The sequence below is a fragment of the Hyla sarda genome, chromosome 1 (assembly GCF_029499605.1).
Source record: "Hyla sarda isolate aHylSar1 chromosome 1, aHylSar1.hap1, whole genome shotgun sequence".
Taxonomy (NCBI): Eukaryota; Metazoa; Chordata; class Amphibia; order Anura; family Hylidae; genus Hyla; species Hyla sarda.
The window spans coordinates 598,299,695-598,317,194 of NC_079189.1; the positions used below are offsets into that span (position 1 = coordinate 598,299,695).

Sequence of the window (17,500 nt, forward strand, 5' to 3'; positions counted from 1 at the left end):
ATCACCGAGTAGGACTGCCTGCCTACTAGACGCCAAAGTCCAGAATGAGCTGGTGTAAATAAACCTATTACCACAAAACTATATATCAATCTGCTAAAGGACCTGCCGCCTGCAGACTGGACTGCATTTTCTATGTGACGAGTTCCCTTTAAAGTTTGGTGGCCATGAAGCAGGGGTTCTTGGAATAAAGCATGTGCTGAAACCACTAAAAAAAACAACAGTGTGGCACCCTGCCCTGCCACTAGGGGGTGCTCAGGTGACTGGTGTATGTGCCTCATGCATAGGAGCAGGTGACGTACAGATGGACATGCAGTGGTGGTGGAGCTTGTTTCTGCAGCCTTCTTCACATACAGTCAGGCTCTCCTCGTCCAGCATGCCCAGCAGGCAGATCGGGCACATCTGTTCATCTTCATCTTTGATGCTGCTAAGGAAACAGACAGGAGACGCCGATCGATTAGAAGGGTCCGAAAGCAAGGCACAAACATTTTAATTATATTATTTTAAATATATTATCATAAAATATTCGGGCATCTGCTTATTCCAGTGTTTCCCAACCAGGGTGCCTCCAGCTGTTGCAAAACTACAACTCCCAGCATGCCCGGACAGCCAAAGGCTGTCCGGGCATGCTGGGAGTTGTAGTTTTGCAACAGATGGAGGCACCCTAGTTGGGAAACACTGGCTTATTCAATGTCAAAGGGGCAGTGACATCAGACCCCAGACCTAAAGAAAGACTGATATTCTGTGTAGAGATTCTGTCTGTAGCAGGCGCCGGCAAAACCGGCGCCAGGACCGCTCAAAAGTGTGCCGTCTTAGGCTAGGTTCACACTATCGAATTTTCAAGTGGAATTCCGCTTTAGGGTACGTTCCCACACGGCGTATTTGCTGCGTATTTGCTGCTGCGTATTTTATTTTCCCTGTTGAAGTCAATGGGTAGGAAAATACGCAGCACCAAATACGCAGCAAAATACGCCGTGTGGGAACGCACCCTTAAAATTCCACTCAGAAATTCCTGTGCCTCAGAACCCCACTGCTGCCAATGGAATTTCAATGGACAATACATAATTTCAGCGGCAGACGTTCTGATAAAAAAATAATAATTTGCAGCTGAAAGAATGATCTTGCCCATTTTTTCGGCCTGGAATATAGGCACGAAATGTACCCGCGGTTCTAGCGCTGGCTGGAATTTTTACCAGCCAAAAATTCTATAGTGTGAGCCTCTCAGGTTTCTACATGGATTAGAGCCAATCGCTGGCTACTAAAGAAAAGTAGGGCTATTAAAATTAGAGAGAGACAGATCAGATCGACAGACAGATCAGATCGACAGACAGATCAGATCGACAGACAGATCAGATCGACAGACAGATCAGATCGACAGACAGATCAGATCGACAGACAGATCAGATCGACAGACAGATCAGATCGACAGACAGATCAGATCGACAGACAGATCAGATCGACAGACAGATCAGATCGACAGACAGATCAGATCGACAGACAGATCAGATCGACAGACAGATCAGATCGACAGACAGATCAGATCGACAGACAGATCAGATCGAGAGACAGATCAGATCGAGAGACAGATCAGATCGAGAGACAGATCAGATCGACAGACAGATCAGATCGACAGACAGATCAGATCGACAGACAGATCTAGATAGATAGATCAGATCTAGATAGATAGATCAGATCTAGATAGATAGATCAGATCTAGATAGATAGATCAGATCTAGATAGATAGATCAGATCTAGATAGATAGATCAGATCTAGATAGATCAGATCTAGATAGATAGATCAGATCTAGATAGATAGATCAGATCTAGATAGATAGATCAGATCTAGATAGATAGATTAGATATAGATAGATAGATTAGATATAGATAGATAAGGTATAGATAGATAGATTAGGTATAGATAGATAGATTAGGTATAGATAGATAGATTAGGTATAGATAATTAGATATAGATAGATATATTAGATATAGATAGATATATTAGATATAGATAGATATAGATAGATATATTAGATATAGATAGATATATTAGATATAGATAGATATATTAGATATAGATAGATATATTAGATATATATAGATATAGATAGATATATTAGATATAGATAGATATATTAGATATATATAGATATATTAGATATATATAGATATAGATAGATAAATCTAAACCTGATAAGAAATATGGCTGATCTCTAAGGCTCCTAAGCTCTTTGGAGATGAAAGATGACCCCAGACATAACTAATCGATCAGAAGCAGCATTCATGTACAAACCTGGTATCTGAGCTAGATGTGGAGGTGGTGGATGAGGATAATGTATGAGAATTTGACATGCGTGACACAAACTTCTGGATGGTGCTACGAGATGGAGCTTTGATCCTTGAGCTACGTCTACTGTGATATTTCTGGAACAAACTTTCAACCTAACGGAAAAGAAATAAATGTTGGAAAAAAAAAAATATGACCAATAACCACGAAGACTTGAACTAAGCACACCTAGGATACTGGGGTGAAGATCAGATGGAGAGAAAGGCTAAAATGTGAAATATAAGAAAGCAGAGCGGCAAAGGGTGAATATGGGAGTGAAACAACAACACTAGAAAGCAAAATCGGAAAAGACGGCTTCAATGTGTGGATGGAAACAAATGTAGCAGAGCTGAAGAACCAAACCGGTGGTGCAGTGACAGATCATTTACTTAAATCCTGCATCCAATTTAATTTTTTTTAATTATTATTATTATTAGTATCATTTTCAATTTATTTATTTATTTCATTTATTTTATGTTCTTTTAATGTCTATAAAATAAGGACTAAAGTCAATAAATATTTCCAATAATTGTCTTTCCTATAACTGTCTCCATGGTTACAGACTACAAACCAACCAAGTGTGGTTTCAGCCTACTGTAGATATGGTAGATTATTGAGAAGTAGAGGGCAGATGGAAGGAGAGTATGACTGCAGGATCAGACTACACGGGACTGGTTTGTAGTCTGTTACCATGGATACAGAGGGCTGCGCCACAGCTATATATGCTAAATATGTCATCTATTTCTAGCTAACCTACCAGATGTACTTTAGGCACAAAGAAGGGACTGTTCCGAACGCTGGAGCCGGGAGCTCGTGACATCATAGCCCCGCCCCCCCATGACGTCATGCCCGCCCCCTCAATGCAAGTCTATGGGAGGGGGCGTGACGGCTGTCACGCCCCCTCCCATAGACTTACATTGAGGGGGCGGGTTGTGATGTCATGACGTCACGAGCTCCCAGCATCGGCTCCAGCGTTCGGAACAGTTTGTTCCAAATGCTGAGCAGCGGGGTACCCCTTTAACATGAAGGACAGGAGAAGGGAGGGGAGGATATTTGAAGTTACAATACAAGAATTTCCATGTACAATCTGCATACTTCAAAATTCTTCAAGGTTTTCCTCCACAGCATCGTATCTGAAGGCTCCAGCTGAAACACCCGTAACATGACGAAGAGGAGATGGATGCAGAACGTTCCTCTGCCGCAGCTGCAGGTCTACGAGAGAGCAAAGCAACAACTTACATGTCAGACAGAAATAGAGGGCATGACAGGCTCGGTCCTCAGGACTGTGGGCACGGGAGTGGCACAGACAGAAATTTAGAGGGGTACTCCTGTGGAAAGCAATTTTTTTAAAATCAACTGGTGCCAAAAAGTTAAAACAGATTTGTAAATTACTTCTATTTAACAATCTTAAAGGGGTATTCCAGGCTAAAAAAATTTTTTATATATCAACTGGCTCCGGAAAGATAAACAGATTTGTAAATTACTTCTATTAAAAAATCTTAATCCTTCCAATAGTTATTAGCTTCTGAAGTTGAGTTGTTTTCTGTCTAACTGCTCTCTGATGACTCGCGTCCCGGGAGCTGTGCAGTTCCTATGGGGATATTTTCCCATCATGCACAGCTCCCGGGACGTGACATCATCATTGAGCAGTTAGACAGAAAACTTCAGAAGCTAATAACTATTGGAAGGATTAAGATTTTTTTAATAGAAGTAATTTACAAATCTGTTTAACTTTCCGGAGCCAGTTGATATGTATAAAAAAAAAGTTTTGCCTGGAATACCCCTTTAAAGGACAACTGTAGTGGAACACTTTTATATATTCCATGTCCCGCCCCGGCCGGTGATAGGCTGAGCCCACTGTCATGTAAGAAGCCGGCCAGAGCTGCGGCCGGTGATATGCCGATGGCTCTGCTGCATCCCCGACCCCGGGAAGTGGAATGAGGTTAGCACTGGCGGACAGTGAGGCCTGTGCCGGACCAACGGGGGCTCGTAGGAAGGTATGTATACGTTTATTTTGTTTGTTTTTGAGGCACGGGAATATATAAAAGTGTTCCACTACAGTTGTCCTTTAATCCTTCCAGTACTTTGCTGCTGTATGCTCCACAGGAAGTTCTTTTCTTTTTGAATTTCCTTTCTGTCTGACCACAGTGCTCTCTGCTGACACCTCTGTCTATGTCAGGAACTGTCCAGAGGAGAAGCAAATCCCCATATCAAACCTCTCCTGCTCTGGACAGTTCCTGATATGGACAGAGGTGTCAGCAGAGAGCACTGTGGTCAGACAAAAAAATAAATTCAAAAATAAAAAGACCATACAGCAGCTGATAAGTACTGGAAGGATTAAATTTTTAAATAGAAGTCATTTACAAATCTGTTTAACTTTCTGGCACCAGTTGATAAAAGAAAAAAAAAAAAAAAAGTTTTCTACTGGAGTACCCCTTTAATGATTATTGGTTAGACTGCTAGAATTAACATAGCATGTAGCGGTGCTCTTCTGCATATAAAAAAAAAATAATAAAAGACACAAACAAAAACAAATAAAATCATAAAATAAAACAAATTAAAAGAAAAAAAAAATTGAATTACAAGACAAATTAAAATTATTAAAAAAAAAATGTAAAATTAAAAATATATACATCTCATTAGAAATCGTGGTTATTTATTGTGTGCGTTAGAGATGAGCGAACTTACAGTAAATTTGATTCGTCACGAACTTCTCGGCTCGGCAGTTGATGACTTTTCCTGCATAAATTAGTTCAGCCTTCAGATGCTCCGGTGGGCTGGAAAAGGTGGCTACAGTCCTAGGAAAGAGTCTCCTAGGAATGTATCCACCCTTTCCAGCCCATCGGAGCACCTGAAAGCTGAACTAATTTATGCAGGAAAAGTCATCAACTGCCGAGCCGAGAAGTTTGTGACGAATCGAATTTACTGTAAATTCGCTCATCTCTAGTTATGATCCATAGGAAGTTCTTCTCTTGAATTTTCTTTCCGCCTCACCACAGTGCTTTCTGCTTACACCTCTGTCCATTTTAGGAACTGTCCAGAGCGGGATAGGTTTTCTATGGGGATTTGCTCGTACTCTGGAGAGTTCCTAAAATTGACAGAGGTGTCAGCAGAGAGCACTGTGGTCAGGCAGAACGGAAATTCAAAAAGAGAAGAACTTCCTGTGGCTCATACAGCAGCTGATAAGTACTGGATGGTTTAAGATTTTTTTTATAGAAGTCATTTACAAATCTGTTCACCAATTTATTTAAAAAAAATATATCACTCAGCACCTAATCCTAACCATGTACATCTATCCATTTTTATGTGTCTAGCACCTTTTTTTTTTACTACACTTTTAATTTAGCTGACTAGTGGCCTCACTGTGCAGGTCTCCGCCCCCTCCCTCAGTATGCTGTCTGTTCACATCTCCCCTAGCATTAGCAAAACTACAACTCCCAGCTTGTCCTCACTGACAGTAGCGGGACACAAGAGGACAGTGGGAGGATTTTTCCTCCAGCTGTGAGCCCTGCACTCACAGCTGTCAATCAAGGAAGTGTGTCCATGACATAGGTGATGACTCATGGACACAGCAGGACTAGTATGTGTCCAAGCAGGCAGGGGGGGGGGCAGTTGTTTGACTGGATTTTTCTGTATGAAATACTGAAAATTTTCAAATTAAAGCTATTGCAAAACCTATTGGTTATACATGCTTTACAACATATCAAAAGTTTTTGTATCTGACAGTGCCCGTTTAAAGGGGTACTCCGCCCCTAGACATCTTATCCCCTATCCAAAAGGATAGGGGATAAGATGTCAGATCGCCGGGGTCCCGCTGCTGGGGACCCCGGGGATCGCTGCTGCAGCATCCCGGCTATCATTACTGCACAGAGCGAGTTCGCTCTGCACGTAATGACGGCCAATACAGGGGCCGGAGCATAGTTACGTCACGGCTCCGCCCCTCGTTACGTCACGGCCCGCCCCCGTCAATACAAGTCTACGGGAAGGGGGCGTGGCGGTCGTCACGCCCCCTGCCATAGACTTGCATTAAGGGGACGGGCCGTGATGTCATGAGGGGCGGAGCCATGACGTCACGCTGCTCCGGCCCCTGTATCGCCCGTCATTACGCACAGAGCGAACTCGCTCTGTGCAGTAATGATGGGGGGTGCCGCAGCAGCGATCCCAGGGTTCCCAGCAGCGGGGCCGCGGCGATCTGACATCTTATCCCCTATCCTTTGGAAAGGGGATAAGATGCCAGGGGCGGAGTACCCCTTTAAGGCATGCTGGGTGTTGAAGTAATGCAACAGCTGAAAAGACACGGGTTGAACACCGGTCTAGGGCAGTGTTTTCCAAACAGTGTCTCTCCAGCTGTGGCAAAACTACAACACCCAGCATGCCCGGACAGCCAAAGGCTGTCCGGGCATGCTGGGTGTTGTAGTTTTGCAACAGCTGGGAACACACCGTTTGGAAAATACTGGTTGTTGCCCTCAGCATGCAGCATTGCGGTACAGCAGTACTTTGCAACTTATGCTATACTCCTGTAATCCAAGCGTAAAAAGTGGTGCATTCCCAGATACCGGACGCGACACCCTGACCGGCCGATATTGTGTCAACACGCAATGCGTTACAGCGAAGAGGATACCGGTTGGATTCTTTATTGCTGTAGTATGAACAAAGACATAAACCTATGAATCTGCCAGGACAGGGATCCGCGCTGTAAACACGAGCTGAACATGACCTCACACGTCCCGGGGAAAGCAGCCAAGCGCTGGTCCTTGTATGAGGTGAGAACGTACCTGCACAGGCCCCGGGGGCACTCGCAGCTTTATTTACACACAGTCTATTTCCCACGACTGGATAAAGCTCATAATTGTATATGAATATTAAGTGTGAAAGAGACAACTTTCCCAGGGGATAACTGGCTGCTTCACCAAGGCTGGTATCGCTTTGCTGCGGTCTGACATTGGCGGGATTTTATTTTTATTTTTTTTGCAAAATTCATGTATTTATGTTAGACTAGTGCTGGGCGATATGACCAAAAATTAGTATTACGGTATTTTTTTTTTTTTACATTGAGACTTGCATTGAGGTGGCGTAGTGGAACTAATGATCTGAACACTGGGGCAGTGGAGTACCCTTTTAAATAGATGTAACAAACAACCCTACAGCCTCCAGCTGTTGCAAAACTACAACTCCAAACATGTTGGACTATATAGTAGTGATGAGCGAACTTACAGTAAATTCGATTCGTCACGAACTTCTCTGCTCGGCAGTTGATGACTTTTCCTGCATAAATTAGTTCAGCTTTCCGGTGCTCCCGTGGGCTGGAAAAGGTGGACACAATCCTAGGAGAGTCTTTCCTAGGAATGTATCCACCTTTTCCAGCCCACCGGAGCACCTGAAAGCTGAACTAATTTATGCAGGAAAAGTCATCAACTGCCGAGCAGAGAAGTTTGTGCCGAATCGAATTTACTGTAAATTCGCTCAACTCTAACTGGTGCCAGAAAGTTAAACAGATTTGTAAAATACTTCTATAAAAAAATCTTAATCCTTCCAGTACTTATCGGCTGCTGTATGATTCAGAGGAGGTTATTTTCTTTTTAAAATTTCCTTTCTGCCTGACCAAAGTGCTCTCTGCTGACACCTCTGTCCATTTTAGGAACTGTCCAGAGTAGGGTAGGTTTTCTATGGGGATTTGCTCCTAGTCTGGACAGTTCCTAACATAAACAGAGGTGTCAGCAGAGAGCACTGTGGTCAGACAGAAAGGAAATCTAAAAAGAAAAGAACTTCCTGTGGATCATATAGCAGCTAATAAGTACTGGAAGGATAAAAAAAAAATTTTTTAATAGAAGCAATTTACAAATCTGTAACTTTCTGGCATCAGTTGATTAAAAAAATATATATATATTTTCCAGTGGAGTACCCCATTAAAGGAGATCTGCAATGTTAGACACTTATAAACTATCCGCAGGATAGGGGATAAGTGTCTGATCACGGGGGGGCCCGAACTCTGGGACCCGGCACTGCAGCGGCTCTGTGCGGCTAATGCGCATGTTGTCGACCTCACCGCGCGTGTCGTCGACCTGAACGCTGCATCTCCGCCTCTTCCATAGAGATACATGGAGGGGGCATGCCTCCTGCAAGGGAGAGCCACGGCAGCCCCCATAGAGGAGATCATGGGGGGGTCCCCGCGATCAGACACTTATCTCCAGACACTTAGGGGATAAGTGTCCAACGCTGCAGTACTACTCCTCTAATACCAAATCTAAATCCACTAAATGGGGCAGATTTATGAAAACCTGTTTAGAGGAAGGGCGGTGCAGTTGCCCATAGCAACCAGATTGCTGCTTTCATTTTATGAGGCCTGTGAAAAATAAAAGCACCAATCCGATTGGTTGCTATGAGCTACCGCTCTTCCTCTACACAGGTTTTTGATAAATCCCCCCACCCCCTTTTCCCTCCAATATTCCTATATCCAGCATCAGTTCTAGGAAATAGGGAAAAATACGTTTATTTTACACACCTGAGGCCCAATAAACACTCTGTATTTATTATCCGGGCTGTCGCCTCCAATCAGAAAAGAGTTGGGTCCTATCTGCTGCAGTAGGTACAGCCTCGCCCTCATGACTTTGTTGACCCGTCGGCTGGTTTCCTCGGGGCTGTAGGGCGAGAACCCGTCAGGAGAAGGAGCCCTCCGGGGCGGGGTGACACGACCGCTCTGAAACTGGAGAAACAAAAAAAATAAATGTGCCCGGTGAATGAACGTTTCAGAAAACGGCTATGGACGTAGTTGCAGTAACCTCTAGAAATTAAGGTGTTAAAAAAAATCCCAAATCGTGGAGGCATTAACGGCTACCATTTTGTGTCTACAGTGCCTATGCAAATGTGTGTGTCTCCACGGTAACAGACTACAAAACTAACTGTGTAGTCTGATCTGGCAAATCACTGTCTGCTTGTTACCAGAGCACAGTGTTTTTCACTCAGGGTGCCTCCAGCTGTTGCAAAACTACAAATCCCAGCATGCCCGGACAGCCAAAGGCTGTCCGGGCATGCTGGGATTTGTAGCTTTGCAACAGCTGAAGGCACCCCGAGTGAAAAACACTGTATTACAACTTTAGTTTTAACTCTTTGCTATCTAAGCTGGAACACAAACTGTAGGCCAGTAAGGCTGGGTTCACACCACGTTTTTCCAAATACGGTAACCGTATACGGTTTTCCACAAAAAAACGTATACGACCGTATCTGAAACCGTATGCATAGAGAATGCATTGTAAACCGTATTCCAAATGTTGTGTACGGTTGCATCCGTTTTGCCTCGGATACGGTTTTGCCGATTTTTCAACCGTAGGCAAAAACGCTGTCGACCACGTTTTTGCCTCCGGTTGGAAAACCGTATGCGAACCGTATGTGGTTCTTTTAACATTGTTGTCTATGAGAACCGTACACAGAATTTCAGAATACGGTTGCACACGGTTTTTCTAATCCGTTTTTGGAGTTGACACATGCGCAGATTGGAATTTCAATAGAACAATAGAAACTTTATTAAATTGCTGGAAAACTAATTCCAACAAAATAGCAAAACCGTTGGCAAAAACTGATGCAAACGGATAGAACCGTACGGGGAAAAACCATATATGCTTTAATTTGGAGTCATACGGTTGTATACGGTTACATACGGTTTTTGCCATACGTTTTTTTTAGCGGAAAACCGTATATGGTAACCGTATTTGAAAAACGTGGTGTGAACCCAGCCTAACACATAAGACAACCCAATGTAACGAAACCCCCAGTAATCCAGAGCTTAGGACCTAGACGCCAAACGAGAAGAACTTACAGGGACTGGAGACACGCCTCTCCTGCGCACTCCTGGAGACTCCGGCTTTGACTTTGTAGAGCCGGAAGAGCTGCTCGGAGATGGACTGCGTCGGCCCTTTACCGTGTGCCCAGACCCGTTCACCGTCCCCTCCACAGAGGAGTCCGATTTGGAAGCTTCGGAACCATCAGCTTTTACTGGGATTGGTTTCACAACCTGTCTCATACAATGAGGGGAAAAAATAAATAAATAAAAATAGAAGCGTTCCCCACACAAACACACAAGGAAGGAAGCCATAGTTAGGACATATGTGACCCCTATTAACATACAATAAATGCAAAACAACAATGTGATCTGCAGAAAAGTTAAAGGGGTACTCTGCCGCAAACATCTTATCCCCTTTCCAAAAGGGGATAAGATGTTAGATCGAGGGGGTTCCGCCGCTGGGGACCTCCCACAATCTCCGCGCCGCAGCGTCGGGAACGCAGCTTCCACATTTGTGACATCACGCCACGCTCCCTCCATTCATTTCTATGGGAGGAGGCGTGACTGCAACGTCATAGCCGTCGTGTTTCCTCCCATAGAAGTGAATGGAGAGGGGGGGCGTGGCGGCCGCATCCCCAGTCATTGGGCACGTAGCGGAGATCGCAGGGGTCCCGCGATCTCCACTCCATCCCTCGAGTTTTAGTGGCATGTACCCTTTATTTTATATTTTTTATTTGTATTTTATTAATTTTTTACTTTACAATATGAATTTTTTTTATAATAAATAAGTGTGGCCATATTCAGAATACTATACATCATCTGTCCTCATATAGGGAGCCATGTGAGGGCTCTTTATTTGTGGAGTGAGCAGTAGCTTTAATTGATGGCATTTTTGGGTACAAATTACTTAGTTTTTTTACATTTTTTATTTCATTTTTTTGTAGACAGGATGAAGTGACAAAAATCATGTAAGGTTTTAAAACACACTGTCAACAGAATGACCTGTACCGGAAAAAAGTGATAAAATAAATAATTTGTTGCAATTAAATGGACACTGCATTTCGAGAAAGCTCATATCCTCATCAGGTGCGATGAAGAGGGGGTAGCCTACTCGAAATGTGTTGTCCATCTTATTCTTATTCCGTCAAAATTATTATTATTATTATATATTTTTTTTATCACTTTGTCCCCGAACTAGTCAGTCATTCTATATGAGTGTGAGAGAGCGAGAGAGTGTGAGAGAGAGAGCGAGAGAGTGTGAGAGCGCGAGAGAGAGAGAGAGAGAGTGAGAGAGAGAGAGAGAGAGAGAGTGAGAGAGAGAGTGTGAGTGTGAGAGAGAGAGAGAGTGTGAGTGTGAGAGAGAGAGAGAGTGTGAGTGTGAGAGAGAGAGTGTGAGAGAGAGAGTGTGAGAGAGAGAGTGTGAGAGAGAGAGTGTGAGAGAGAGAGTGTGAGAGAGAGAGTGTGAGAGAGAGAGTGTGAGAGAGAGAGTGAGAGAGAGAGTGTGAGAGAGAGAGTGTGAGAGAGAGAGTGTGAGAGAGAGAGTGTGAGAGAGAGAGTGTGAGAGAGAGAGTGTGAGAGAGAGAGTGTGAGAGAGAGAGTGTGAGAGAGTGTGAGAGAGAGAGTGTGAGAGAGTGTGAGAGAGTGTGAGAGAGTGTGAGAGAGTGTGAGAGAGTGTGAGAGAGTGAGCGCGCGTGCGAGCGCGCGTGCGAGAGCGCGTGCGAGAGAGCGTGCGAGAGAGCGTGCGAGAGAGCGTGCGAGAGAGCGTGAGAGAGAGCGTGAGAGAGAGCGTGAGAGAGAGCGTGAGAGAGAGCGTGAGAGAGAGCGCGAGAGAGAGCGCGAGAGAGAGCGCGAGAGAGAGCGCGAGAGAGAGCGCGAGAGAGAGTGCGAGAGAGAGTGCGAGAGAGAGTGCGAGAGAGAGTGCGAGAGAGAGTGCGAGAGAGACTGTATTCCCTTTTTTCTATACTTGTGATTTGGTGATGGCTCCTATTGACAGCAAGCAGAGGTCTTGAAAAGAATCACCAGGAATTATTATGACACTTTGGAGCGATTCTACGTCACGTCCTATAAAGTATCAGGGATGGGCCAGGTGAGTGTCACTTACCACAGGGCCCCGTCTGCTCCTCCTCTCCAGCCACTCATGCTTCCAGGCCGGCATACAGGTGGCTTTGAGTTTTTCCCTGATCATGCGCTCCTCCGGGCGGTCGTCCATCTTCTGTAGCCCCCTGAGTGTTTCTTTATTCTCCATGTCACGGCTGCAGGAAGAGAGAAAACAAGGAGAAGTCTTTAGAGAATAAAGTAGTAGTGTCTATCCGGGGATGTCCGGCGGCGCGCGCACAACCTCAGCTCCTCCGCGCTCACATTACAATGACTGCCAGATTATTTCCGAGCGGCTGGAGCACGGCACGTATGCAGCGATCGGGAGAACGGCTTGTTTGCTTTTTAGAGCAGAAGTGCCGCGGGGCATTGTAGAGGATGGGAAGCCGAGGAGACCGAGAGCTCCGACTAAATCAATAAACAGCCCCGGCTAATGCGGCTCATCCTGCGGGGGAAAGGAGAGAGACTTGGCAAAGGCTTCCCGAAAACCATTACGGAGCACTCACCCAAACTGGTCCTACATCCATTAGGAGGACCGAAATAACCAGACCCAGCCGGGCCCGCAGCCAGATGAGAGGCCGCGCCATTTGTACTATAATAACATATCGTGTCCGCACCCTTACAGGTCACCGCTGCCCAACATCTGCCAAATTCTGCAAGATGTTCACTAGGTGCAACTCCACCGTACGGATCCTCCTCGAGGAGATCCAGCTGGCTAGAAGCAATGCGTTCTGGGAAAACGGATCCCAAATTAAAAAACACTGGGACCAACATTATTCAGAATTACAAAAATACGGCTAAATTCTTTCCAAACCAGTGTACCTCCAACCGCTGCAATACTACAACTCCCAGCATGCCATTACAGGGGCAGTCCCGGAATGGTAGGACATCACCCCAAAATCGGGAACGTCCCGCCGGACTAAAACTATCACTACACCTCCAAACCAGGGTGCCTCCAGCTCTTGCAAAACTACAACTCCCAGCTTACCCGGACAGCCGTTGGCTGTCCGGGTAAGCTGGGAGTTGTAGTTTTGCAACAGCTGGAGGCACCCTGGTTTGGGAAAGGAAGGAAGGTGTAGTGGGGTATGCTGGGAGTTGTAGTTTTGCAACAGCTGGAGGCACCCTGGTTTGGGAAAGGAAGGAAGGTGTAGTGGGGTATGCTGGGAGTTGTAGTTTTGCAACAGCTGGAGGCACCCTGGTTTGGGAAAGTAAGGAAGGTGTAGTGGAGTATGCTGGGAGTTGTAGTTTTGCAACAGCTGGAGGCACCCTGGTTTGGGAAAGGAAGGAAGGTGTAGTGGGGTATGCTAGGAGTTGTAGTTTTGCAACAGCTGGAGGCACCCTGGTTTGGGAAAGGAAGGAAGGTGTAGTGGGGTATGCTGGGAGTTGTAGTTTTGCAACAGCTGGAGGCACCCTGGTTTGGGAAAGTAAGGAAGGTGTAGTGGAGTATGCTGGGAGTTGTAGTTTTGCAACAGCTGGAGGCACCCTGGTTTGGGAAAGGAAGGAAGGTGTAGTGGGGTATGCTAGGAGTTGTAGTTTTGCAACAGCTGGAGGCACCCTGGTTGGGAAAGGAAGGAAGGTGTAGTGGGGTATGCTGGGAGTTGTAGTTTTGCAACAGCTGGAGGCCCCCTGGTTGGGAAAGGAAGGAAGGTGTAGTGGGGTATGCTGGGAGTTGTAGTTTTGCAACAGCTGGAGGCCCCGTGGTTGGGAAAGAAGGAAGGTGTAGTGGAGTATGCTGGGAGTTGTAGTTTTGCAACAGCTGGAGGCACCCTGGTTTGGGAAAGGAAGGAAGGTGTAGTGGGGTATGCTGGGAGTTGTAGTTTTGCAACAGCTGGAGGCACCCTAGTTGGGAAAGAAGGAAGGTGTAGTGGGGTATGCTGGGAGTTGTAGTTTTGCAAGAGCTGGAGGCACCCTGGTTGGGAAAGAAGGAAGGTGTAGTGGGGTATGCTGGGAGTTGTAGTTTTGCAACAGCTGGAGGCACCCTGGTTTGGGAAAGAAGGAAGGTGTAGTGGGGTATGCTGGAAGTTGTAGTTTTGCAACAGCTGGAGGCACCCTGGTTGAGAAAGAAGGAAGGTGTAGTGGGGTATGCTGGGAGTTGTAGTTTTGCACAGCTGGAGGCCCCCTGGTTGGGAAAGAAGGAAGGTGTAGTGGGGTATGCTGGGAGTTGTAGTTTTGCAACAGCTGGAGGCACCCTGGTTGGGAAAGGAAGGAAGGTGTAGTGGGGTATGCTGGGAGTTGTAGTTTTGCAACAACTGGTTGAGAAACAGCTTTCTTTCAGAAACAGCGCCACAGTTGTCCTCAGGTGGTGTGCGGTATTGCAGCTTAGTTCCATTGAAGTGAATGGAGCAGTTTTAATACCACATACAACCTGAGAACAGATGTGGCGCTGTTGCCATTATTCTTGCTAGTTTTCTTCCTCCCATCCCAAGATTCCCTGAAAAATGCCCCCCCCCCCCCCCCCCCAAAAAAAAAAAAAAAAAATACCTTAGTCTAAGCATGCTGCGATTATAAATAAAATAAAAAAGCCAATGAAGAGTGGAGAAAATAAAAAAAATGTCCAGTGGTGTTTTTTGCCCAAACAAACCCAAGTGAAAAACAAAGCCTAACACCATCACAACTCCCCAAGATGTTCTTGCTCAGCTTTTCCAGGAACAGCGCCACTCCTGTCTTCAGGTTGTGTGTGGTACTGCAGCAAAAACTAACTTAAAGGGGTATTCCAGGCAAAAACTTATATATATATATATATATATATATAATTATATTAGGGATGTAAGAAAAAAATCGATTCTCGCGATAATCGCGATTTTTTCATTTGCTGATACAGAATCGATTCAAAATATTTTTGAATCGATTCTTTTAGGGATGTGGAATTTTTATCTGCGGACGCCTGGAACAGCATGTCATGTCTTGGGCATCAGGAGATAAAAGTTCCACATTTGTGGAGCCGGGCAGGCCGGATCTGACACGGCGTCGCTCTGGGTGTATGGAGCGGGCTCCGACTCGTGCCCACTCCGTACTATGCGACCCCCGGCTGATTTCAGTAGCCGGGGGGCCGCCGCTAATAGCCAGCATGCGGCAATCGCCGCGGCTGGCTATTAAAGGAGTATCCGGTGCGCACTTTTCTGATTTTATCCTATCCAGGCTGCAAAATAAAATAAAACGCACTGTATCTTACCTGCCAACGAGCCCGCGGAGCTCCGGTACAGGTGTTCGGTCCCCGGGCTGTATTCTTCTTACTTCCTGTTAGCCCGGCACCTCACATGGAGCTTCAGCCTATCACCGGCCGCAGTGATGTCCCGCCTCCGCTGGTGATAGGCTGAAGCTCCATGTGACGTGCCGGACTAACAGGAAGTAAGAAGAATACAGCACGGGGACCGAACACCTGTACCGGACTGTACCGGAGCTCCGGGGGCTCGTTGGCAGGTAAGATAAAGTGCGTTTTATTTTATTTTGCAGCCCGGACGGGATAACATGAGAAAAGTGCGCACCGGAGTACTAGATCGCCGCTGTCAAAGCTGACAGCGGCGTCTATTGGGATCTATGAATGCTCCCAGGTGGGCGATGTATCGGGATATATCGCGATGTATCGTCACCTAGACGGTATCGCGATATATCGGGATATATCGAATCGCCACACTGGTATCGCGATTCGAATCGAATCGCCAAATTCTTGGCGATTCACACCCCTAATATATATATTATATCTCAATTGGCTCCGGAAAGTTAAACAGATTTGTAAATTACTTCTATTAAAAAATATTAATCCTTCCAATAGTTATTAGCTTCTGAAGTTTTCTGTCTAACTGCTCAATGATGATGTCACGTCCCGGGAGCTGTGCATGATGGGAGAATATCCCCATAGGAGCTGGACAGCTCCCGGGACGTGAGTCATCAGAAAGCAGTTAGAAAACAGAAACTCAACTTCAGAAGCTAATAACTATTGGAAGGATTAAGATTTTTTAATAGAAGTAATTTACAAATCTGTTTAACTTTCCAGAGCCAGTTGAGATATATATATATATATATATATATATATATATATATATATATATATATATAAAAAAGTTTTGGCCTGGAATATCCCTTTAATACCTATCCTGTGTATAAGGGGATAAGTGTCTGATCACTGGGGGTCCGAGCACTGGGACCCCCTGGGTTCTCCTGCACAGCACCACACGCTCTATTAATTTTAATGTTAGCACCGAAGAGACGGGATACCATGGAGAAGATCGTGGAGGGTCCCAGGGTATAAGTTACTTTTCGATGCAGTACCCCTTTAACGTGAATGGAGCACAGCTGTAATACCGCACACAACCTGAGGAAAGGGGTGGCGCTGTTTATAGAAGAAAGCAGCTGTGTGTTTCTATTCCATCGCAACTCCCTATGTGGTTCACACTTAGCTTTTCCAGGAACAGATAATACTTTGCATTAAAGGGGTACTCCGGTGGAAAACTTTTTTTTTTTTTTTTTTTTTATCAACTGGTGCCAGAAAGTTAAACAGATTTGTAAATGACTTCTATTAAAAAATCTTAATCCTTCCTGTACTTATTAGCTGCTGAATACTACAGCAGAAATTATTTTCTTTTTGAATCCCAGAGCTCTCTGCTGACATCAGGAGCACAGTGCTCTCTGCTGACATCTCTGTCCATTTTAGGAACTGTCCAGAGCAGCATATGTTTGCTATGGGGATTTCCTTTTACTCTGGACAGTTTCTAAAATGAACAGAGATGTCAGCAGAGAGCACTGTGCTCATGATGTCAGCAGAGAGCACCATGTTTCAAACGGAAAAGAATTTCCACTGTAGTATTCAGCAGCTAATAGGTACAGGAAGTATTAAGATAATTTTTTTTTAATAGAAGTAATTTAGAAATCTTTTTAACTTTCTGGCACCAGTTGATTTAAAAAAAAAATATATATAAATAAAATAAAATTTCACCGGGGTACCCACAGTATATATGATTTTATTTCTCAATTTTCTAGATATAATATTGGGAAGTGAGATAAAGGCTGCACCCTGACCCCCATGTCCCAGTGCCGCCCCCGCAGCCGTATACTGTAGGGAGCACTATGCAGACAAACAGTAAATCTATTGACCAAACCAAGTTATGTGCCTGATCCGTCCTTGTAGGAGGTGGATGGGGAAAGGGGTGGGAGAATGTATGTAAAAAGAGCATTACACACGATCCAGCATATGGCAGGCAGCCCCAGAACACTATCCTTCCTGGAGAGAGAAAATCCCTTTCAATAAACCAGGACGGGAAACTGGATAAGACTTCATCTCCCTCCTGACTAACTGGAGACACTGGTCTGGG

General features: G+C 45.1%; 1 protein-coding gene across 4 annotated transcripts in view; it reads right to left on the reverse strand.

Moving 5' to 3' along the window:
- MAP3K1 (mitogen-activated protein kinase kinase kinase 1) overlaps nt 1-17,500 on the reverse strand; it is a 96,068-nt gene that overhangs the window by 27,293 nt on the left and 51,275 nt on the right. For 3 of the 4 annotated variants that reach the window (XM_056547454.1, XM_056547472.1, XM_056547481.1), the window contains exons 2-7: nt 12,199-12,349; nt 10,134-10,328; nt 8,823-9,023; nt 3,416-3,532; nt 2,288-2,436; nt 300-424 (exon numbers count right to left, since the gene is read on the reverse strand). In XM_056547454.1, the coding sequence (XP_056403429.1) occupies nt 300-424; nt 2,288-2,436; nt 3,416-3,532; nt 8,823-9,023; nt 10,134-10,328; nt 12,199-12,349 (938 nt within the window). The remainder of the gene's footprint in view (nt 1-299; nt 425-2,287; nt 2,437-3,415; nt 3,533-8,822; nt 9,024-10,133; nt 10,329-12,198; nt 12,350-17,500) is intronic. The other variant, XM_056547465.1, reaches the window with a different exon arrangement.